The sequence below is a fragment of the Entelurus aequoreus genome, linkage group LG18 (genome assembly GCF_033978785.1).
Source record: "Entelurus aequoreus isolate RoL-2023_Sb linkage group LG18, RoL_Eaeq_v1.1, whole genome shotgun sequence".
NCBI classification, from domain to species: domain Eukaryota; kingdom Metazoa; phylum Chordata; class Actinopteri; order Syngnathiformes; family Syngnathidae; genus Entelurus; species Entelurus aequoreus.
The window spans coordinates 32,795,885-32,820,953 of NC_084748.1; the positions used below are offsets into that span (position 1 = coordinate 32,795,885).

Genomic DNA, 25,069 nt, shown 5'->3' on the forward strand with positions numbered 1-25,069 from the left:
TTTCGGCAAAATGTTCTCACGGTTTTCGTACGACCAAACATTGAGTCCGTTTGGACGAGTATCATTGAAAAACACTATTAAATTTAAGAAAGAAATTGTAGAAAAATATTAGGGTGGCCTTCTTGTGGCTCTTCTTGTGAAATGGGATAAGGAACAAGTGACTACATTTTGGAGCAGATCTGGATCACTGTCTGGATTCAGGACAGTAGTTCTAAGTTCTTATGCGAAAAGTTGCTCCGGTTTTTGTACGGTCTTTGTCCGACCTTTTTAAGACCTTTTTCTAACTAAAAAAAACAAGGTACCGCTGTATTGCACCTGCAGAGTGTTGGCATTAAGTGCTCTCTTTTATTAATAATTTGCTGGGAGGGGAATTAGTCAAACCTAATTAACTTCCAAAAACCATTTCTGAGGTTAAACAACAACTCCTCGCAGGGATATCATCTTGTTCATTTAGCAGAAACCCAGGGAGACGTGAAAAAGCAGAAATGGTGTCGATCATTGCCTACTGCACCAGACAGCGGTGCTCCAAACCTCGTTTGAGCCTTAAATGCTGTAAAATTGTTATCTATTATGCCATGTTTTTTCACTTCAGGAACCGACATAATCAGTTGCTGGTGTTAATTGGCCTAAGATGTAATTACATTTACGTCTGCAGGGGGAAACCACAAAAAGGACATCAGGGGCCCCGCCAGTACAATCTGTCTTATAAACGGTTTAAGGGCGACATTTAAAGGGTACCGGCACTTTGTTGTTGTTGTTTTTAGGTTATCACCACAGCTAATAATAAACAAATGGCATCAGCAGTACTCAAAATGTAATTACTGGCTGTTCTCTCCCTGTCTATTTTCAACAGAGAGGACATGTTTAATTTTTCATACTCACCTCAGTGTTGGCATTTCATTGGCAGCGGGTGGGTCTTCCCTTCTATGCTTCGGTGACCAACAACAGATTTGTTTGTCAGTTATTATATTTGCATTGATTTATGAGTTATACTTGGTTCAAGCCGAGTTTACTTGAGTGTCAACCACATACTGTATTAGCACGTCTCAGTTCTACAACAAAGGTCAGATGTGGGTAACCTTCTATACAAAACATGCACATTGAGGTTTATCCATGTTAACGGTGGCGGGCCGTGCGTTTCCCACCTAGGCCTTCAGTGATGTCCAACGTCAATGATTCCCTCTCAAAATACCATAATTGATGTTAAGTTAAAGTACCAATGATTGTCACACACACACTACGTGTAGGGCTGCAACTAACAATACTTAGACTTAGACTTAGACTTAGACAAACTTTAATGATCCACAAGGGAAATTGTTCAACACAGTAGCTCAGTTACAATGATTTCAGTTACAACTAATTTGATAATTGATTAATCTTTCGATTATTACTTTGATTAATCGATCAATAATCGGATAAAAGAGACAAACTACATTTCTATCCTTTCCAGTATTTTATTGGAAAAAAACAGCATACTGGCACCATACTATTTTGATTATTGTTTCTCAGCTGTTTGTAAATGTTGCAGTTTATAAATAAAGGTTTATAAAAAAAAATTAAAAATAAATAAAAATAAAAATAAAATAAAAAGTTGCCTCTGCGCATACGCATAGCATAGATCCAACGAATCGATGACTAAATTAATCGCCAACTATTTTTATCATCGATTTTAATTAATTAATTAATTTAAATGCTTTAAAATGTAATATCGGAAATTATCGGTAACATTTTTTTTATTATCGGTATAGTTTATTTATTTATTTATTTATTTATTTATTAAATCAACATAAAAAACACAAGATACTCTTACAATTGTACACTAACCCAAAAAATCTCCTTCCCCCATTTACACTCATTCACACAAAAGGGTTGTTTCTTTCTGTTATTAATATTCTGGTTCCTACATTATATAGAACCTTTATTTAACCAGATAAGAAAACCCATTGAGATCAAGATCTCTTTCACAAGGGTGACCTGGCCAAGAGGTCAACAGCACATGTCACAGAGCAGTTTCAAAATAAATACATTAAGACATACATTTTAAAATACATAAGAGAACTGTAAAACAACAGAGATTTACATCTTTAAAAACACAGGCACTGTGCAAACGTCTCTCGCTGTTTGTCCCTCAGGACAGAACGGAAGGCTCCAAATGGAAGTAGTTCTGTAAGTTTCAGTTTCGTCTGCAATTCATTCCATGCCATAGGGGCAGCAATGCCAAAAGCTCTTTTGCCAAATTCAGTCCGTACATGAGGAACAGTTAAAACATACAAATTGTTAGATTTAAATAAATATATCAATATATAACAATACAGTCTGCAAGGAATACAGTCCGTAAGCACACATGATTGTGCTTGCTGCTGGTCCACTAATAGTACTAACCTTTAACAGTTAATTTTACTCATTTTAATTAATTACTACTTTCTATGTAACTGTTTTTATATTGTTTTACTTTCTTTTTTTATTCAAGAAAATGTTTTTTAATTATTTATCTTATTTTATTTCATTACTTTTTTTAAAAAGGACCTTATCTTCACCATACCTGGTTGTCCAAATTAGGCATAATAATGTGTTAATTCCACGACTGTATATATTGGTATCGGTTGATATCGGTATCGGTTGATATCGGTATCGGTAATTAAGAGTTGGAAAATATCGGAATATCTGATATTGGCAAAAAGCCATTATCGGACATTCCTAATTTTAATCGATTTAATCGATTAGTTGTTGCAGCCCTAACTAGGTGTGGCGAAATTATCCTCTGCATTTGACCGATCACCCTTGATCACCCCCTGGGAGGTGAGGGGAGCAGTGAGCAGCAGCGGTGGCTGCGCCCGGGAATCATTTTTGGTGATTTAACCCCCAATTCCAGCCCTTGATGCTGAGTGCCAAGCAGGGAGGTAATGGGTCCCATTTTTATAGTCTTTGGTATGACTCGGCCGGGGTTTGAACTCACAACCTTTGATGTCACCACATGACCATTGCTGGAGAAATACTACACAGAAACACATTTACGTACTACTGCACATTGAATCACCTCAAAAGTGTACAAAGCGGGTTTTATTCTGGCGCATTTAAAAATCAATAAACCCGCATCAGCAATTAAAATATATCTTATGTGGTACTGTCAAAATGAAAAATTGCAAAAAACATATTAAACTTGAAAAAATAAATAAATAAAATATTTGACCTCACAATTTGTAGAACCCATTCAACGCCGTATAAGCCAGTGGTACCCCTCCTAGTCGGTTGATTCAAGTGGCGGACATTTCCCCATTTCTTTGTCGAGACAGCTGAGCTAGCTTCCGAGGTTGGCCGATGTCGTCTCACAAGATGTAGTTTCTCTTTAAATATCCTTCTTGATAATGGCCTTGCAAATAAATATCTGCCACCTCATCAATGTTTTGTTCTCCTTCTTTATGAGTTAAAAAAGTGAGTATCTGTGATTTCACTGCTAGCCCGGTATGGCTACGGCGCAACACTTCCTGCTTTTAGTAAAGTTCGAATTGTGATTAGATACTCACTTTGGAGTGACAAATGAGTGACCAATCACAGTCTCGTTAACGTCAGGCTACCTAGATAGGCTACTGTAAATAAATTGTGGTCTGATTGGCTATCCCAACTGTCTATCAACTGTATGTGTTCTCAAATTCATCCGCTAACGGTGTGGTTCTGCTCAAACCAGTGAATATCCAATCACAGGACGCGTAAATGTCACGTTCAACGTGATGCCATCTAGAAGGCCTTACTGACAACATCTCGTGATCTGATTGGCTATCGCAATTATCTATCAACTGTATGTGCCTGTTCACTTACAGTTCATAGACGCCCGCTATGTTGATTCTGAAGGCCCTGGGCAGATTTGGTACAGCATGGCAACATAAGATATCTTTTTTGATTGATTGATTGAGAAGTTTATTGACATCTTAAAGAATTGAATCCATGTAATGCTTTAAAAAGGCAAATGGATGGCACAAAAAGTCAAAAGGCTTGTTTCCATCGTGGGCCATTAAATATTCATCACATTTGATACATTCAATAATAAAAGATATATAACCTGTAACATTTATATTAAAAAGTACGTTAAAAATTTTTATAAATTATGTACATATACACAGTATACATGTCAGGTGATTTGAAAAACAATATGTACAAAAATTCGGAATTGGATACAAACTGTAACCTAAAAACAACAGCGCTGGAAGGAGCATAATATGACATGAAGAGAATATGAATACTTTTAGATATTAAGGAAAAGTAAATTAAAAAGTTACTTTTATCTTTAATTATGATCATGATTTCTGATTATGTTAGGCCAGCAGAGAAGGCCTTGCTGGCCCTGACGGCACACCACTGCATGTTAAAAACAAACCATCTTTGCAAGATCTTCACCCTCCATAAGTGTTACACTCACTTAAAGGGGTACATCTCAGTCACTTTCTTCCCTGTCATTTTTCTGCAGACAACTTGGTTGTTGGTACAACATTTAAAAGCTTTCAGTCAAATTGTTTGTATTTCCTTCTCTGGCAACATGCAGGACTCGGGATGTGAATCTTACAACATCTCACGATTCGATTCGATTCCAATTCTTGGGGTGACAATTCCATTCAGAACCGATTTTCATATCAACACGATTCTTACTTAAAACGATTTTCGCAACATGTCTGTTGGTATACTGTATCAATACTGGTAATAAAACCTTCCAAGACAGGTTCCATCCATCCATCCATTTTCTACCGCTTATTCCCTTCGGGGTCGCGGGGGGCGCTGGAGCCTATCTCAGCTACAATCGGGCGGAAGGCGGGGTACACCCTGGACAAGTCGCCACCTCATCGCAGGGCCAACACAGATAGACAGACAACATTCACACTCACATTCACACACTAGGGCCAATTTAGTGTTGCCAAGACAGGTTACAGGTTACAAAATCTCCTCGTGGCTCTTGACGTATGACAGATCAGATCAATCAGATCACACGGGGATGCGTTGAATGGTGGGGCCCCTCAGTACATCACTGACTTGCTATGGTTCTACTCCTCAGGGTGCAGCCTCCGGTCTTCAGGCCAGGGTCTTCTAAAGATCCCAAAAACTTGTTTTAAAACCTGTGGAGACCTGGCATTCCAGGCTATATCTCCCAGACTCTGGAACAATTTGCACCAGTCCCTCTGTGATCTTGACTGTGTTGAAACTTTTAAGAAACATTTGAAAACTTATCTTTTTAGTAAAGCTTTTAGTTAATGCACCTTTTAACTATCATTTTTAATCCAATGTGTATCCTTTTTATGATGTTGCCCCTGTTGTTTTAATTGAATTATTGTTTTACTTCACCTATGTTTTGTACAGCGCTTTGTGATTTTATCTGTGAAAAGCGCTTTATAAATAACATTTACTTACTTACTTACTATTTACTTATGGGACATCAAAGCAAAGAGCACATTTGCATTATTCTCCACAAACAAAGTTCTAGGAAGGGTGTTACATGGAGGAAAGTCACCAAGTGTGTTATTATTACGTGCAGACATTGAGGACCAAAAATACACAACAATATATTTTTTGAAAAATGTATTTCCTTGTGTTTTCGCCATCTAAAAACGAATACTGAAAAAAAATATCAATATTTAATTAATTGATCATTACCCAATCTGGGTTATTTAAATAAATATACATATTTGGTATATTTACTGTGCTTTACTTATATAGACCAACAACATGTTTTTGTAGGGCCCTAGAGTAAAAATAAATAAATACAATAAAAATAAACACTAATAATGGTTTAAACTAAATGTCTTGATTTGAAACTGAATCATTGTGTTTGTTAAAAGAAGATATTACATTGAATTTAAAGTTACGTTTAAATTCATAAAATCCGGACCACATGGAGTTCCTGGAACTTTCCACAGGGCTGCTGCAATAAAGTGCATATCAGAGTAGCGGAGAGGTTTTTGTTTTACATGTGTATTAATGCACACATGTTAAAAGCGCACTTTAAATGCTGATGATGCGCTTTTATTAGAAATAAAGAATGACAGTTATGGCAAGCAGAAAAATAATTTATATAATTTACATTTATATCAATTATTTTCCCTTAAATACGCTTTGAGGCTGTAAAGCAGGGGTGTTCTATACTAAATCCTTTCAGCAAAAATATGGCAATATCGCGAAATGATCAAGTATGACACATAGAATAGATCTGCTATCCCCGTTTAAATAAAAAAAAATAATTTCAGTAGGCCTTTAAAAGATAAACAAAACACCACGTCACTGACTTTACCTCGGGGAAAATAATAAAACAGCTGTTTATTCATTTTGGGAGTGATCAGAGTTGTCAGAACGCTGGTTTGTAATCTATTAATAAAGTTTGACTGACCTATCTGACTGTTTTGTTGACATTCCCTTTAGCGCAGCTCCATCTAATGGATGCATAGGTGCGCCTTATAATCCGGTGCGCCTTATATATGAACATAGTTTTGAAATATGCCATTCATTGAAGGTGCGCCTTATAATCCAGTACGGAAAATACGGTACCTTGAAGGTAGAAAAGCCATATAACCCATTTACCATTTACCATAATTGACTTGCATACAAAACTATTTTAGGACAAAAAAAAATAAATTAATCTTTTCTGGATTCTTATTTCAATAATCATATTCCTTAGCTTCCTGGCACTTTTTGATGACTGCTTCATTGATTACCATTGTCTTAAAATCAGCATCATACCTCCTCCTTTGTTTACTAAGTTGCGTAACCTTTGAGACACTTTTTTTTTTCCCCAGACGGTCCATCTGCTTCTCTCCAGGTCACTGGTGTGTGTGTGTGTGTGTGTGTGTGTGTGTGTGTGTGTGTGTGTGTGTGTGTGTGTGTGTGTGTGTGTGTGTGTGTGTGTGTGTGTGTGTGTGTGTGTGTGTGTGTGTGTGTGTGTGTGTGTGTGTGCGTGCGTGCGTGCGTGTGTGAGTGACAGGAAGAAAAGCTCGACCCTATTGGGAGAACAAATCGTCTGGTGCCACCTTTTAGTGAGCATGTGTTAATCTCGAGAGTCCGAACATAAGACAACCAGTATTTTTTAAGTACATCTATTAAAAAAGTATATTAAAATCTCGCATGAAAATCACAGGAGTGCATGAATGTGTTTATGGCTCAAACCTATTAGCCACTTCCCTGCCACCATGCAACACTGCTGCCTGTCAGCTGACTTGTCTCATTCCGCGAGATTTGCCCTCTCGCCTTCCCCTCCTCCAGCTTTACTGACACGGGCCAAACTCTCGTGGAGAGCTTTCAAACACACTATTCCTCTCCATGTCGATACCAGGGCCCGCTGTACGGCGCTTTTCACTGACCCGATTTTAAAGTCTCTGCAGTTGGCTGCGGGGGCAGAGAGAATTATTATCCCTTCTGCATGACGCCACAGCTAACCCCCCTGCGTTGTAAAAGGCCAAACCGCTATCGACATTTAACAGGAATAATGCATGAATAATGGTGCGGCATTGGTAAACCGCTGGACGCGGTGCTGCCCGTCTGTCAGCGGGTTGAGATGGATGGTCTCAGCTGACACGGACTGGACCTCAGGCGGAATGGAACTACTCTCTCAAAGTGGAGAAGCACACTGTACCGTTCTCAAACAGAAGCAAGGGTTCTTTTCTCACAACTCTTTCTGCCAAAATTCATTCTGCCTGTTTCCAGATCTGCTGAGCCTCAGGGTGCACAGTGGTGCAATTCTTTAACTAGACTGACAGTCGAGCACACACCTCCACCTGACAGGCCAAGCGGTCCTAAACATGCCTGTCTGACTGGTTTGATTAAAAAAAAAAAGAAGAAGAATTTGATCTTTTCAACAATTGGTTGTATCAAGTTTTTAGAATTACCCATCGCAAAAAGTGTGCACAAAACCGTGGCCGTGGATGTCTCCTTTCAGCAGGCTAAAGAATGCTGGATAAGTGGTGCCAAGCGAAGCATGGGAGTGAAACCAAGCAGGTTTAGCAAGGGCCCGTTGGAAGGCGGATTAACATTACTGAGCTGCCTTTGTGTTCGTTGCGTAATATTGCTTGGGCGAAGCTGCAAAACGGGTGACACTGTAAATGCAGCAGGTGTAATAAGTGCAGCACTCCACGGTCATTGTGTGCTTCGTCTCAGCTCTAAGCCAAAACTTAACACAGATCAATCTTAGACCACTTTACAGCATAAGACAAGGGCTTTGTAATGAATCCCAATACAGTGGTCGTAGCATGACTTCAAATAAATCAATAGTTCCATCACCATCTATCAACTAAACCGCTCATCACATTCATGCTTGAAAGCCGAACCCAGCATGCTTAATGGTAAATGGGTTATACTTGTATAGCGCTTTTCTACCTCCAAGGTACTCACTATTGACACTATTTCCACATTCACCCATTCACACACACATTCACACACTGATGGCTGGAGCTGCCGTGCAAGGCCCTAACCACGACCCATCAGGAGCAAGGGTGAAGTGTCTTGCTCAAGGACACAACGGACGTGACGAGGTTGGTAGTAAGTGGGGATCGAACAAGGAACCCTCAGGTTGCTGGCACAGCCACTCTCATGCTTCAGTTGTAAGGACGCGTACAACCCAGACTGGTCACCCATGGATTAACACTTTTGCACCGATTCAACGCAACTGGGCGTTTTTTTTGCCTTGCGACGATACAAACTGATTTTATTTCGGAGTAGACGGATGTAATGTATCTAAAGTTGAGCGCAGTGATGGGCAAGCTACTTGGAAAATGTAGTAAGTGGAGATGTCCGATAATGGCTTTTTTGCCGGTATCCGATATTGTCCAACTCTTAATTACCGATTCCGATATCAACCGATACCGATATATACAGTCGTGGAATTAACACATTATTATGCCTAATTTTGTTGTGATGCTCCGCTTGATGCATTAAACAATGTAACAAGGTTTTCCAAAATAAATCAACTCAAGTTATGGAAAAAAATGCCAACATGGCACTGCCATATTTATTATTGAAGTCACAAAGTGCATTATTTTTTTCAACATGCCTCAAAACAGCAGCTTGGGGTGGGGGGTAGCGGGGGGTGTATATTGTAGCATCCCGGAATAGTTAGTGCTGCAAGGGGTTTTGGGTATTTGTTCTGTTGTGTTTATGTTGTGTTACGGTGCGGATGTTCTCCCGAAATGTGTTTGTCATTTTTGTTTGGTGTGGGTTCACAGTGTGGCGCATATTTGTAACAGTGTTAAAGTTGTTTATACGACACCCTCAGTGTGACCTGTATGGCTGTTGACCAAGTATGCATTGCATTCACTTGTGTGTGAAAAGCCGTAGATATTATGTGATTGGGCCGGCACGCAAAGGCAGTGCCTTTAAGGTTTATTGGCGCTCTGTACTTCTCCCTACGTCCGTGTACACAGCGGCGTTTTAAAAAGTCATAAATGTAACTTTTTGAAACCGATACCGATAAGTTCCGATATTACATTTTAAAGCATTTATTGGCTGATAATATCGGCAGTCCGATATTATCAGACATCTCTAGTAGTAAGCAAGGCTATGAGTTACTCTCGATTAAATGTAGCTAAGCTACAGGTGCAGCTATCTCCCAAGAATTATAGCAAGCTACACTACAAGTTACAGTGAAAAAAGGAGCTTGCTACATCAACACTACATCTCAACCTAATGTAAAACGTTCCACCAAAAAAATAGGCAGAGAAAAAATGCTCAGTTTGTTTATTATAATAAACACAAACCAAACATGCCTTCTGTCTTGCTTTTTAATATTTTAACATTTCTTTTAACTTGCAAAGTTGTGGTACCATGTACAAACTGAGAGGAACAAACACTGCAAACTAATTAAATAACAGGCAGTTAAACAACAATAATACTAAATAAACACCAAAATATAAACTCTCTTTTGGAATAAAGACTTTTCAGCACAGAATAACATAATAAAATAACAGAAACCATAGTGGCATAATGACAATAACCTGGATAAAGGAAAAGTGCAAAACATTTGTCTTACAACAAAGACATTACCAAACTCCATCTTTGCATGAACGGAAATCAATAAAATTGAACATATTTTTAATGGAATCCTAAGTAACTTCTATACCAGTGTGTAATCAAGCAGCATGGGTTAAGAAATGAGCAATAAACAGGCGATCTTCACCTCCATAGCGGCAAATAAACTGCATTTCTTATAGATAGCAGGAAATTAAATTGCTAAACATGCTACACTAAACACCAGGAAACAAAAAAAGCTCTTGTATGTAAACAAAGGTAAGCGGATAGATACAAACATCGACAGTAAAGATACCAAGTACAGTATAAGTATACGGTCAATACTACAGTGATTAGATCAATATTTTTTCATAATCATAACATCTTTTGTTATTGTTTACAAACTCAGGATACTAGAGCCGATAGTTTTAGGCTGATGTTTAGTTATTTTGTGTGATTGACTTTATTTTGCTCAAAATATTGCATGCATTATAAATAAATAAGGAAAGAGTTTGAATATTTAATTGTTATTGTTGCACCATCATTCTGTTTTTGTCTGATTATAATTGTGTTGAAACATTGAATCATTCAATGATCTTGGACATTTTAAGTACTGCCCCTGTAACTCCTTGTTATTGGATCGATACTCAGATGTGTTGCATCGATCAAAACTAATGTAAAGTAAAGTAAGCATATCATCAAATAAACTAATAATAGTTTTGCCAGATCAATACAACCGGAAATGACGCCATATGTTATCGCATATGTCAGCAGCCAAATTATGAGACTTTGTAACTTGTTTTTAAATGGTTCTATTATCATTTAAATATCAAATAATATATTGTGATCCATATCGTTATCCCAGGAGGCTACAATTTATATCGCAATATATATATTTTAGACAATACCGCCCATGCCTAAATGTACCATAAGAAAAGTGTGTCTTGTCTACAGTCAAGCATGGTGGTGGCAGCGATATGGTCTGGGACTGGAGAAGTGCAGCCAGAACTGGGGAGCGGTGGTTCACTGAGAGAAACATGAATTCCAACATGTACTGTGACACTGTGACGCAGTGCATGATCCCTGTCCTTGGGAAACTAGGCCGCCTGGCAGATTTCCAACATGCTACTGAGCCCAGACACACCTCCAAGGGCCTCGCTGAGGAAGCTGAAGGTGAAGGTGATGGACTGGCAAAGTTTGTCTGCTCCACACCTGAACCCAATTGAGCACTTGTAAAAACATCCTCAAGCCGAAGGTAGAGGAATGCAAGGTGTCCAATAAGAACCTGTAAATATTCTCAGGGCTTTCAACTGGACTACTCAGATTGTCTTAGAAGATTTGACTAGATCTGACCAATCCAAGGCCCCGTTTACACTGCACACCAAATCAGATTTTTTGCCCTCAAGTGACACAGATCAGATTTTTTTACCAGTCTAAACGCTCCAAAGTGCTTCAAATCTGATCTTTTGGCATCAGATTCAGGCCACATCAGGAGGTAGTCCTGAATCCGATTGGAATCTGATCTTTTAAAATGTGATTTCAGTCTGAATGCAATGCGACCTGAATGGGATTTTTTCGTCAGCTTTGGGAGAGCTGTGCCATTTGTGTGCGCTGGGAAAGATGCAGTCGCCAGCGGAAGTGGATATTTCCTCACAACATCTGGTTTCTGAGAGCAAAGTCTATTTAAGACGACCAAATTTTCGGTGCATATTTGATACATATTTAGATTTTGAAGAACTAGCGATTGTTGAAGGATTGGAATTGACGCTGTGGCGCATTTGCGTACATGTGAGTTGAAAAATAAAGCTCCTGTAGATCCACATTGATGTCCATGTCTCCTCTACTTAATAGCCATTAGAAGATTAAAACAACATTTTTTTAAGGTGTTGCGATTTTTATTTTTATTTTGAAGTAGCAGCAACTTCCTCCCTGTCAACTTCCTTTGTTTTCACTTTATCGAACTACATATGCAAGTGACGTCAAGGCCACATCGGGGCAACATTGGGGGCTGTGCGCGTTTACACTGGAGTCTGATAAAAAATCTTATCTTGCAATATAAACAGGCTGAAGGGAAAAAAAAATTGGTTTCAAATAAATCTGATTTGGCCTACTTTGGCCTGCAGTGTAAACCTAGTCTAAATCTAGGATTGGTCAGATGTAGTATAAATATTGTGAAAACTAGATCCAGACTAGATCTGACCAGTCTAAAGTCTATGAGCAAGAACTTATGAAGCCTGTTCGGATGAGATGAGACATGTCTCCTAAGACGAACTAGTCCAGTTGTTACCTGAGAAAATCCATAAACAACCTCTAAATATTTTGTGAATTCCATACCCAAAAAGGAATCCAGTAATTTAATAAAAGGAGTACTGAAATGTGAGGTTTGTACTCACTTTTATGAGATACTGCACAGAATTCATACAATCAGATCATCCCACATGTAATGGGCCAAAGTGAAAAGACACTGTAGGGCAAGGCACCAATCGTGTGTGTGACAAGACAAGAGGAGTGTTGACAGACGTACAGTCTTTTGTCAGGTCTATCTGATGACCTCTATCAGCCTCAACACCTGTTTTCCAGAAGGGGCTGAAAGGCAAAACTCTGCTAAGACCATTTTCTGCCTTCCTCTCTCAAAAATAACACTCTCCCTCTGTTCTTTACTGCCATGGAACTTCACCCACCAGTTCATATTCTAAAGAAACTATAGTGTCGCACTGATAATTCTTTGTGTTTAGAGCATGACATTGTGGTTACCACATTTGCCTTACAGTCTGGAGATTCAGATTCCAATTTGCATGGTCTATTGTTGGCTAGAATGGCTTACTCACAAAAAACAAAAGAATGTATGCCAATATGTAAAACCATAAGTGTGAACGGTCCATGTAGTATAAACAATGCAATCGTTCCCTCTATCCGTTATAACCAGGGTGACTGGGACCGAAAACAACCATATCAAGCCCAAGATATACTGCACTTGGGTGTGCACAAGTTGGCAAAATTTACATATACGTACAATGTAGGCCAAAAGTTTGGAAACACCTTCTCATTCAATGCGTTTTCTTTATTTGCATGACTATTTACATTGTAGATTGTCATTGAAGGTATCAAAACTATGAATGAACACGTGGAGTTACTGTATGTACTTAACAAAAGGAGGAGAAATAACTGAAAACATGTTTTATATTCTAGTTTCTTCAAAATAGCCACCCTTTGCTCTGATTACTTTTTCGCACACTCTTGGCATTCTCTCGAGCTTCAAGAGATAGTCACCCGAAATGGTTTTCACTTCACAGGTGTGGTTGAAGCTCATCGAAAGAATGCCAAGAGTGTGCAAAACAGTAATCAGAGCGAAGGGTGGCTATTTTGAAGAAACTAGAATATAAAACATGTTTTCGGTTATTTCCATTTTTTTTTGTTAAGTGCATAACTCCACATGTGTTCATTCATAGTTTTGATGCCTTCAGTGACAATCTACAATGTAAATAGTCATGAAAATAAAGAAAACGCATTAAATGAAAAGAAGGTGTGTTCAAACTTTTGGCCTGTACTGTATACTGCATGTGATATTACCTCTCCCCAGTTATTGATGAAGATAATCACCTTGCACAACACACACAAAAACATGTTAAGAATTATGTTGATTGTGCGTAATTAAATGTTGAATATATCGTGTCTTGATGCAAATAAGACAAAATGGAGTGTACTACTGGGATGTCACCAGCAGAGGCGCTGTTGATTTAGTGACAGCCAGAGCTGTGTATAGAGAGAGTATAGTCAACTCAACCAGAGGCGCCATCTTTGCTACCAATGACGGCTGGGCCCGTAAGCATGTAATTGCAGTCTTTCGGACGTTAGTTTTTGTGACGAAATCAACCAAAATAATATGTCTAAATATAGTTCTACACACATACTCTGTTACTGCGCACGCGCAGTCCGCTTTTCCCTCTTCTGCGGGAGCACCTAGAAGCTCCACTGAGAGCGCCACTAGACACGTCCCCGCGTTGGCTGCAATCAACGCACCTGGGACTAATGAAGGGCGACAGGATAAAGAGCCTCGCCGCTGACTTCTCCTCGTCGGAAAGTAGCCCTGTGTACAGTAAGCTTCGCGTCTCTGACTTCCCTCCTGCTCTTTCTCGTTTTGCTTGTCTCCCTCGTGCCTCGTGCCTCGTCCTGATTGTCCTTGTTGTCTCTTGTCCCCTACAGCCTCCGTGTTTCAGCTTTTGCTGTGCGCTTCTGCTGCTGCTATTTCCCCTGGACCTTGATTGCCTTCCCCGATCCTCAACCCCACGCTTGGACTTCTGGACGCCTCTCTCCGGCCCCACGACCCCGCTCGGACCACGGACCGCTATGCCTCTTCCCCTCTGGACTTGATCTCTACCACATCCAACACGCACTCCAACAAACCCTCCGGTATTTACATACGGTTAATTTCCACACATAATATTCCATTCACACACACAGTAGCATACACACCCCACGTAATCATCAAGTGCTCAATAAAACCCGTTGAGCTTGATCCTCTGTTGTCGTGCCATCTCCTTCCCCCTTGTCGACACATAACATACTCCAGCTCATAAACTTACAATAAAACATGCTTTTATTGCGACCAAAAACATACACACCTTGATTTTGCCAAAAAACTCATCAGCTTTGGACTAACAATTCGACTTGTGAATTGCAAAACAAACGAACAGGCACTCGGTGAGTCTAAAAAATCAGTGTGTGAATCGATCAATTTAAATGTATAAGTTATAATATAATAGGGATTCCAATTAAGTTTTTACTCACAGTCTTAAGAAGAGCCAGCGTTTAAGGTCCCACCTGCTAAAACGTTCCTTGGCAAGATTAGATAACCTTCTACAACTGAAATCAACGTCTATGTTTATGAACCACTCGCGTAGAGAGAACGGTGTCACTACTGCTGCTTTGTTCAGTTTTCAATTCTGCAGCCATGTGCGGCTTCTGGTCCAATAGTCATCCAAAATCTTGTCTTTACACTCGTAAAAATAGGTCTTCAGAAGATTCATGTAAACGGGTCGTTTGTTAGACCAATTTATTTCAACCACTAGTGTGCCGTGAGATACAGTCTGGTGTGCTGTGGGAGATTATGTAATTTCACCTATTTGGGTTAAAAATATTTTTTGCAAACCAGTAATTATAATCTGCAAATAATGTGCCATTGTTGAGTGTCGGTACTGTCTAGAGCTCGGCAGAGTAACCATGTCATATCATACCATATCAGTAGGTGGAAGCCGGTAGCTAATTGCTTTGTAGATGTCAGGAACATGTCGTGTGAGACGACGATGGTTTGTCGTGATCACAATATGCAGGCGACAGCGGGAGGCAGGGTGCAGGTAAAAACGTGTCTAATGCTTAAACCAAAAATAAACAAAAGGTGAGTGCCCCTAAAAAAGGCATTGAAGCTTAGAGATGGCTATGCAGAACAAAACTAAAACTGAACTGGCTACAAAGTAAACAAAAACTGAATGCTGGACGACAGCAAAGACTTACAGCGTGTGGAGCAGAGACAGTGTCCACAAAGTACATCCGTACATGACATGACAATCAACAATGTCCACCCAAAAAAGATAGCAACAACTTAAATAGTCTTGATTGCTAAAACAAAGCAGGTGCAGGGAATAGCGCTCAAAGAAAGACATGAAACTGCAACAGGAAAATACCAACAAAATGTCACACCGCGGTGAAGGATGTCTTGTCTTGGTTTTTTCTGTCTTGTGAATTTCATGTTTTAGTTTGAAAAGTAACTCTCCACTCGTTTCAGGTCACTTGCCCTTCCTTTTGTGTCATTAGTCTGACGTCATCCCTGATCCCTGATTGTTTCCACCTGTTCCCCATTAACCCCATGTGTCTTATAAGCCCACGCCTCCCTTTGTTCAGTGCCAGAACGTCTCGTTGTTTCGTGCCTTTCTAGCTTCATGACCAAGCCTTGTCTCGTCTCGCTTTTGATTATCCTGATCCTGAATTCCCTTGTTGGCATTTTGAGTTTCTTTTTCTCCTCCTAAGCAGAAGGATTTTTGGTTATATAGTTTTGCAGCCGAAGTGGTGAGTCTCAGTTTTTTCTTACAGTTCTCCTTTTTCCTCAATTTTTTGAGTGACATTTTTTAAATCTATTTTTCTAGATAAGAATCAGTGAAGACGTTTTGTAGCCATTGTTTCTCCCTCCGTTTGGAGCGTCTTTTGTTATTGATACATTTCATAGATTATATCCTGTGACTATTGATATTTTTTGTTTCCTCCTTTCGGAGTGATTTTCGGTTGTTCCTTTTTTGTGGAACCTTTTTCGCCGAGTTGTCAGATTAAAGCCTATGCTGTATTACCCTGACTCAGGAGGTGAAAGGTAGCTTTCAAAATAAAAGCCTGCCGGTTTGTTCCCTACTCTGCATCTGAGTCCTATTTTTGCAGGAAAACAGGAACAGCCACCAAAATAGGAGCGCAAGACAAGAAGTAAAACACCAAAAAACTCAAAATAAGTCACGGCGTGATGTGACAGGTGGTGACAGTACACCTACTTTGAGACAAGAGCTATATTGATGCATGCTTGGTTATGGTTTAAAGTCATATCCAACAATTGCGACAACAACTTTTTACTGTCTACTGAGTTTCATTTTTTAATGATTTCTGCTGGTGGTGTGCCTCCGGATTTTTTCAATAAAAAAAATGTGCCTTGGCTCAAAAACGGTTGAAAAACACTGTGTGAGACCTTAAACAGCACACAGCACGACATGTTTACACGGCAAAAAACTTGTCATATAAAAGAACTGTCCGGTGAGGAAGTGCAGTGCAGCATAAGTCACTGAGGTGCTTTTGGACCAATCATTGAGGAGGTCGCCTGAAACCGGGTAGGCCAAACTCGCTCTATACACGGCTCTGCGAGCTTGTAATCTAAAGACAAACAAAATGATGTAATCTGTGAGTAGTTGAGCTAAAACTATGCAGACCTTCAGCGAGACACAACTCTGATTTGCTCAATACAACGCGAGAACGCAGAACATTCAGGGATTGTTTTGTTTAATTAACACGCGTTTCCCCAAAGGCCAAGTCTTTTTGGCAGGGGTCTCAAACTTAATTTACCTGGGGGCCGCTGGGAGTATAGGTGCGGTGGGGCTGGGCCAAACAAAGTACTGTATCCACTTGAGAATCATCTTTGAACCACGTAATTAAATTTGTCAGCTACTTCTTCCAGCAACTATGGTGCCCATCAGCTGTGGTAACATGTAATGTACAAATTATATATTGTACAATATACACTTAGACTTGCTTAAAGGAAGTTGCTCTTTTTGTTGCTCAATGTGTGTTTTTGTGCTGTAATTTTTGTGTTGGCACCCTTATCGTAGTTAGTGTTCTTTCTCGTGAGATTCAAAATTGCCTTAATAAATTTGACTATTAGCCATCTGAAATATAAAGTTAAGTAGAGGAAATAAAATATGGGCCTGTAGACCACAAATGGCTCTGTAGGGCTGTGAATCTTTGGGCACCACACAATTTGATTCGATTCTTGGGGGTAACGATTCAATTCATAATCAATTCTCAATTCAAAACGATTCTCGATTCAAAATCAGTACTTTTTAATAACTTTCTATGATTAACTACATTCTTCCATAAAATAGATAAACCGTTGTGATAAATGTATATATTACTTAAAAGAAAACTGGTTTTGTTCAATGTAATTCTGTCACGACTTTGTCTATGGCGTGGTTTGCTCTCCCGTGGTGCAAAAAAATTGGAACGGACGTGGCGTGCAGGTAAAGACATAGTTTAATTATTACTATAAACTCAAACAAAAGGTACAAACAAAAGGCGCTCACAGAGGAGGTAACAAACTTGGCTATGACAAAACAAAAGGCGCGCACAATGGCGGAGAACTATGAACATTAAACAAACAAAAACTTACGTGACAAGAAACTGTGAACATGGCATGAATGTGTGATGTCGCCAGGACGAACAACAGAAACAGAAAAGCCTATATAGTGACATGATAAGTGAAAACAGGTGCGTGACTAACTGTGAACAGGTGCATGACATGACTGTGAAAACGTGAGACAGGTGTGTGTGAGTCCAAACGTGGAACAGGTGAAACTAATGGTTGCTATGGTGACAAACAAAACCAGGAAGTGAAACCAGGAACTAAGGAAGTGTCCAAAAAACAAAACAGCACATGGCCAAACAAAAACATGAACACAGACATGACAGAACCCCCCCCTTACGGACAGATCCCAGATGTCCAAAAACAAAAAACAGGGTCAAGAGTCATGGGAGGGGGGGAGGGGGACATGGCGGTGGATCGCCAGACCAGGTGTCCCCGAATCCACCGGGGCAGAGTCAGGTGGCGACGGCGGGTAGACCGCCGCTGAACCTGACGAGGTGGGCGACCTGGGAATGGCCACATTCGTGGCAGACGAGGAGGTCGGCGCACCTGGCGTGGCGGACGCCCATGGAATGGCCACATCCTTGGCCGACGAGGAGGTGGGCGCGTTGTCGTGGCAGGCGGCGAAGCTTGGCGTGGTGCGTCAGGCGGCGAAGCTTGGCGTGGCGGGTCTTGACGAGGGTCTTGGTCTTGGCGTGGGTCTTGGTCTTGGTCTTGGCGAGGGTCTGGGTCTTGGTCTTGGACTTGGCGTGGTTGGTCTTGGTCTTGGCGTAGTTGGTCTTGGACTTGGTCTTGGTGTGGCGGTGCTTGGACTTGGTCTTGGTTTGGGTCACTTGGCGGGTCTTGGTCTTGGTCACTTGGCGGGTCTTGGTCTTGGTCACTTGGCGGTTCTTGGTCACTTGGCGGTTCTTGGTCACTTGGCGGTTCTTGGTCTTGGTCACTTGGCGGTTCTTGGTCTTGGTCACTTGGCGGTTCTTGGTCTTGGTCACTTGGCGGGTCTTGGTCACTTGGCGGTTCTTGGTCTTGGCTTTGGTCTTGGCGTGGGGCAGCCACGGGCGGCACTTGGCGGCGTGGGGCAGCCACGGGCGGCACTTGGCGGCGTGGGGCAGCCACGGGCGGCACTTGGCGGCGTGGGGCAGCCACGGGCGGCACTTGGCGGCGTGGGGCAGCCACGGGCGGCACTTGGCGGCGTGGGGCAGCCACGGGCGGCACTTGGCGGCATGGTGAAGCTGCGACTGGCGGCACTTGGCGTCGTGAAGCTGCGACTGGCGGCACTTGGCGTCGTGAAGCTGCGACTGGCGGCGCTTGGCGTCGTGAAGCTGCGACTGGCGGCGCTTGGCGTCGTGAAGCTGCGACTGGCGGCGCTTGGCGTCGTGAAGCTGCGACTGGCGGCGCTTGGCGTCGTGAAGCTGCGACTGGCGGCGCTTGGCGTCGTGAAGCTGCGACTGGCGGCGCTTGGCGTCGTGAAGCTGCGACTGGCGGCGCTTGGCGTCGTGAAGCTGCGACTGGCGGCGCTTGGCGTCGTGAAGCTGCGACTGGCGGCGCTTGGCGTGGAGCAGGTACTGGTGGCGCTTGGCGTGGAGCAGGTACTGGTGGCGCTTGGCGTGGAGCAGGTACTGGTGGCGCTTGGCGTGGAGCAGGTACTGGTGGCGCTTGGCGTGGAGCAGGTACTGGTGGCGCTTGGCGTGGAGCAGGTACTGGTGGCGCTTGGCGTGGAGCAGGTACTGGTGGCGCTTGGCGTGGAGCAGGTACTGGTGGCGCTTGGCGTGGAGCAGGTACTGACATAGTTTAATTATTACTATAAACTCAAACAAAAGGTACAAACAAAAGGCGCTCACAGAGGAGGTAACAAACTTGGCTATGACAAAACAAAAGGCGCGCACAATGGCGGAGAACTATGAACATTAAACAAACAAAAACTTACGTGACAAGAAACTGTGAACATGGCATGAATGTGTGATGTCGCCAGGACGAACAACAGAAACAGAAAAGCCTATATAGTGACATGATAAGTGAAAACAGGTGCGTGACTAACTGTGAACAGGTGCATGACATGACTGTGAAAACGTGAGACAGGTGTGTGTGAGTCCAAACGTGGAACAGGTGAAACTAATGGTTGCTATGGTGACAAACAAAACCAGGAAGTGAAACCAGGAACTAAGGAAGTGTCCAAAAAACAAAACAGCACATGGCCAAACAAAAACATGAACACAGACATGACAAATTCTACCCAAACATTAAATAAAGTCAAATACAAATAAGGCAAAGCAAATCTGTACAGCAGATATGGGCATCTACATGATCAATATGATTTGCTTGAGTGGCTGGACAGGATAGATTGAAAAAAATATATAAAAATATGTATATATATATATATTATAAATACATGTTTTGATTGTTTTGAATCGATTAAGAATTGTTACAAATAGGAATCGCGATTCATTCGAAAATCCAATTTTTTTTGACATCCTTTATAGTTCTTCCACGCCCTTATATTTTATTTGGTGAAAAGGCTTTTTTTTGTTTTTGTTTGGTTTTATTTCAACAATGTGCTGAAGACAGACAGAACTTGTATTCTTGGGGATCTCCATCAATTTAGTAACGTGTCATCAAAGAGTAAAAATGCATTTCTTTCAAAATGCATAATAACAAAAAGGGTAATATTAAAAAAATGGATAGATGTTGATAGTCCAACACATTCTGACTGGTATACACAAGCTATGGAGATGATATCAGTAAAAAAAACTGCATTTAGTTTAGATAATAATGAGTCATATATTGGAATATGGGATCCATTATTTAAATTTGTTTTAACTATTAAGTGAACCAAAAATATCACTTATTATATCTTTGTGGAAAATATTGGACACAATGTGTTGTCAAGTTTATGAGATGCAATGCAAGTGTAAGCCACTGTGACACTATTGTTCTTTTTTTTTTTTTTTTTATTAATGTCTGTAATGATAATGTCAAAGAGGGATTTTTTAATCACTGCTATGTTGAAATTGTTACTAATATTGATACTTTTGTTGATAATATTCATTTTTGTTTCACTACTTTTAGATTGTTCTGTGTCATGTTTGTGTCTCCTCTCAATTGCTCTGTTTATTGCTATTATGAATGTTGCTGGGTCGGGTATGGTTTTGGAATTGGATTGCATTATTATGGTATTGCTGTGTGTTGTTTTGTTTGATTGATTAATAAAACAATGTGCTGAAGGCCAATAAAAAACGCACTTTTGACAATCCTGATGATGTTAACTCTGTGAACAATGCTCATCGACAATCTAGGTAAGGGGTCGGCAACCCAAAATGTTGAAAGAGCGATATTTGACCAAAAATACGAAAAAAAAAATCGGTCTGGCGCCGCAAAAAATTAAAAGCCTTATATAAGTGTTATAATGAAGGCAACACATGATGTAAGTGTCTATATTAGCTAAATTAGCCTACTATCGAAGGCTGACGCAGATCTTCATTGACAGAAATGTTGTATTTTAATTTTTATTCTACACATTTTTGCAACATTGGAAATCATTAGTAAAATGGAGGCTTCTCACAGAATGAGATAACTCCTGGAAATTACTGGCTTAGAATGGCCAAAGGTATAGATTTGTGTGTCCAAGTTAAAGGAAACGGCAGGCTGTCCTATTCTAATGGGTTTATTACAATCTTTCCAAGCTGGGTAACGTTTGCTGTGGTCTGGAACAACATGGCACACAAACAACTATGAGAAATGCAGCCAATATTGCATACAGATAATATGTCATGAGACATGAAAATATAAATTAAATACACAGAGGACATTAAATTAGATTAAATATACCTACAAACGTACAGCTAGCCTAAATAGCATGTTAGCATCAATTAGCTTGCTGTCATGCACTGACCAAATATGCCTGATTAGCACTCCAACAAGTCAATAACGTCAACAAAGCTCACCTTTGTGCATTCACGCACAGCATAACACGTTTGGTTGACAAAATGAGACAAAGAAGGAGTGGCATAAAACACGTCTTTCTGTGGCAGTTGTACATGTAAACAAACTACGATGAGTTCAAGAATCGCTGAAATTAGTAGGTCAAAACGGTGCTTGCCAAATACTCTCATCAGTGAAGCATGTTTAATATAAACAGTGGGTTTTCTTACAATTAGGAAGGTTTGTGTCATGTTTGTTCTCCTACAGAAAATATAACAAAAATTTTTTTTTTTTTTCGTCATCTTTTTCCATTTCCACACATCTCGGAAAGAGGTCCAGGGAGCCACTAGGGCGGCGCTAAAGAGCCACATACGGCTCTAGAGCCACGGGTTGCTGACCCCCGATCTAGGTTGTTAACTTCCTACGTCACATGCGAAAGACGGAATACAGATTGGGAGTGTTATTGCAGCTGGAACTAATTGTTAGTAAACTGACCAATCCCAACCTTTACCGCTCGTGAGGTTAGGTTTTTTTTTGGAGGTGCACGTGACGTTATGAGAAAGGGTTTGCAGGGGGAGGTGCGAGCTGGTGTAGCGACACAGGAGCATAATCCTGGTCCGTAAACCGTCAAAATTGCTACAAAATATGTCCCAGGAGAGCAGCGAAGCGTAAAAACGTATCCAAGTGGTAAAATCACTGTCCGATACAAAAAGTGTGCACTGGTTGGGTGGCAATGTTGGCAGGTCAGCATTGAGCCAGCATGAGGGTGTAAATCGGGACTCCCAACAAAGTCAGATTATCAGCACTGCACTGACAATAACACTATTGTGTAATACAATGAAATCTGTTTGGAAGGAGGATCAGCATTAAAAAAAAAAAAAAAAAATCAGAGATGATCCCTACTATGAAAAGCTAGTCTCTGACTGGTCGCATCAGTGCAGCAAAGCCGGCTTTATAATAGCATTCTTTAGCTGCTTAATGAGCGCCATAGCCTTAAGATGTTGATTTGGCATATGGCCTCTGTTAGCAAAGCTATCAGGGAAGGAGATAGGATGCACAAAAAGACGCAGTTCCGTGTTTGCAAAAGTGTATCCGAGTAACACTTTTTACAGCAATGGCCTCATGAAGTGACATTGAACTGTTCTCCAATGAACAGGATGTTTCTACAAAGATAAATATTGTAGCGACTGCTATCAATAAAAAGGCCACTGAGTGTGCTCGCATCTGGGGCTCGTTCCCTCATTGAATCAGTCCACTATAGTTTTATTCTTGCAAGCCAAATACAAAGCAATGATTCAATGTGACGGAAACAACAGAAAATATAATTTCATAAATATCATCATAAATTTCCGCCAGCTGGCTTAACCCTTGTGTGGTGTCCGGGTCTGTGGGACCCATTTTCATTTTTTATTAAAAGAAAAATGATAAAATTAATTAATTTTTCAAACTGAGACTCACTGACTTTGGCTCATTTTCTGTGAAGAACATATATCAGAATACATATTTAATGACCACACACCATACACCCCCCTTACTCATTTCTATTACATATAAGATGTCCGGGTCCACACACACACACACACACACACACACACACACACACACACACACACACACACACACACACACACACTCACAGCAGGCCGAGACAGGAAGAGGACAGAGTGTAGGTACACAGAACATCAGAGGGTCAAATGTGCGAGAAAATGAGAGCAGACAGTGTTGACAAACAATGTTGCAAAGAAGAATCCCTGTGGGATGCAGAAACTGGCAGAGAAATTTTCCATGCAACGTTCTGAACTGAACAGATGTTTATTGGGATAAGGTAAACATCTGTTCAGTATTTTAACATAAAAGTGTTTGATTGTGAGGCATTAAAAGCCACAAAATGCAACGGGTCCACCAGACCCACAAACGCTGGCTGAGTAACAACAATATGAACATTACACAAGGGTTAAATGTCCAATTAGATAACTTCATCCATGTGTCAACCACCTGATGTGACATACCTGTGCATTAGTGTTGTCCGGATACCAATATTTTGGTACCGGTACCAAAATTATTTTGATACTTTTCGGTACTTTTCTAAATAAAGGGGACCACAAAAAAATTGCATTATTGGCTTTATTTTAACAAAAAATCTTAGTGTACATTAAACATATGTTTCTTATTGCGAGTTTGTCCTTAAATAAAATAGTGAACATACAAGACAACTATTAGTAAGTAAACAAACAAAGGCTCCTAATTTACTCTGCTGACATATGCAGTAACATATTGTGTCATTTTCCATTCAATTATTTTGTCAAAATTATTAAGGACAAGCGGTAGAAAATGAATCATTAATCTACTTGTTCATTTACTGTTAATATCTGCTTACTTTCTCTTTTAACATGTTCTATCTACACTTCTGTTAAAAGTTAATAATTTGTATTATTCTTCTGTTGTTTGGATGCTTTACATTAGTTTTGGATGATACCACAAATTTGGGTATCAATCCGATACCAAGTCGTTACAGGATCATACATTGGTCATATTCAAAGTCCTCATGTGTCCAGGGACATATTTTATAAACATAATACAAATTTTAAAAAAACGAGAGAAGATGTGATGCCAAAAAATATTGACGTAATCATAGTAGTATTGACTACATACGTTCCTGTACTTGGTATCTTTACAGTGGATGTTGGGTGTAGATCCACCAATGGCGTTTGTTTACATTGTCATCGTCTGCTCGTAAAACCAGCAATGACACGACGTGACGACGGTCATTTTCAGAGGAGGGGGCAAAGACCGGTACTTTTTAGAGGCTGTATAGTACCGAATATGATTCATTAGTATCGCGGTACTATACTAATACCCGTATACCGTACAACCCTACTGTGCATACATACAAATAAACAATAAACATAAGCTATATATCATTTTTGGCCTTCACAATAATTATTATAAGGTCTGAGACAAAATACTGGTGTCTCCCTCTCACTGCATAATAAAATCCGATCCTTCCAAAGTTCAAAGTAACACCATTGAAATTCCAAAAACAAATAGTAGTAAAAGCGCCATTAAAATGCTATATACTGTATGTTAGTCATCAATGCGATGGAAAATACAGTGTGGTTTCAAACATGACCTCACCTTGACGTTGGCTTTGGTCTTGTTGCTACTGCTGCTACTGCTGTTGTTGTTGTTTGGGTTTTTGGCATCTTCATGAACTCTGTCCAACAGCCAGAGGAGAAATTCCAGGGCGTCGTGCTGAGAGTTGCCCCGAAACTGCGACCCATATTTGGCCACGATGCT

At 40.5% G+C, this 25,069-nt stretch overlaps 1 protein-coding gene across 3 annotated transcripts in view; it reads right to left on the minus strand.

Annotated features, from left to right (window-relative positions):
* Positions 1 to 25,069, minus strand: part of usp43a (ubiquitin specific peptidase 43a) — a 264,050-nt gene that overhangs the window by 186,308 nt on the left and 52,673 nt on the right. For all 3 annotated transcript variants that reach the window (XM_062026996.1, XM_062026994.1, XM_062026995.1), the window contains exon 2: positions 24,908 to 25,069. In XM_062026996.1, coding sequence (XP_061882980.1) covers positions 24,908 to 25,069 — 162 coding nt within the window. The remainder of the gene's footprint in view (positions 1 to 24,907) is intronic.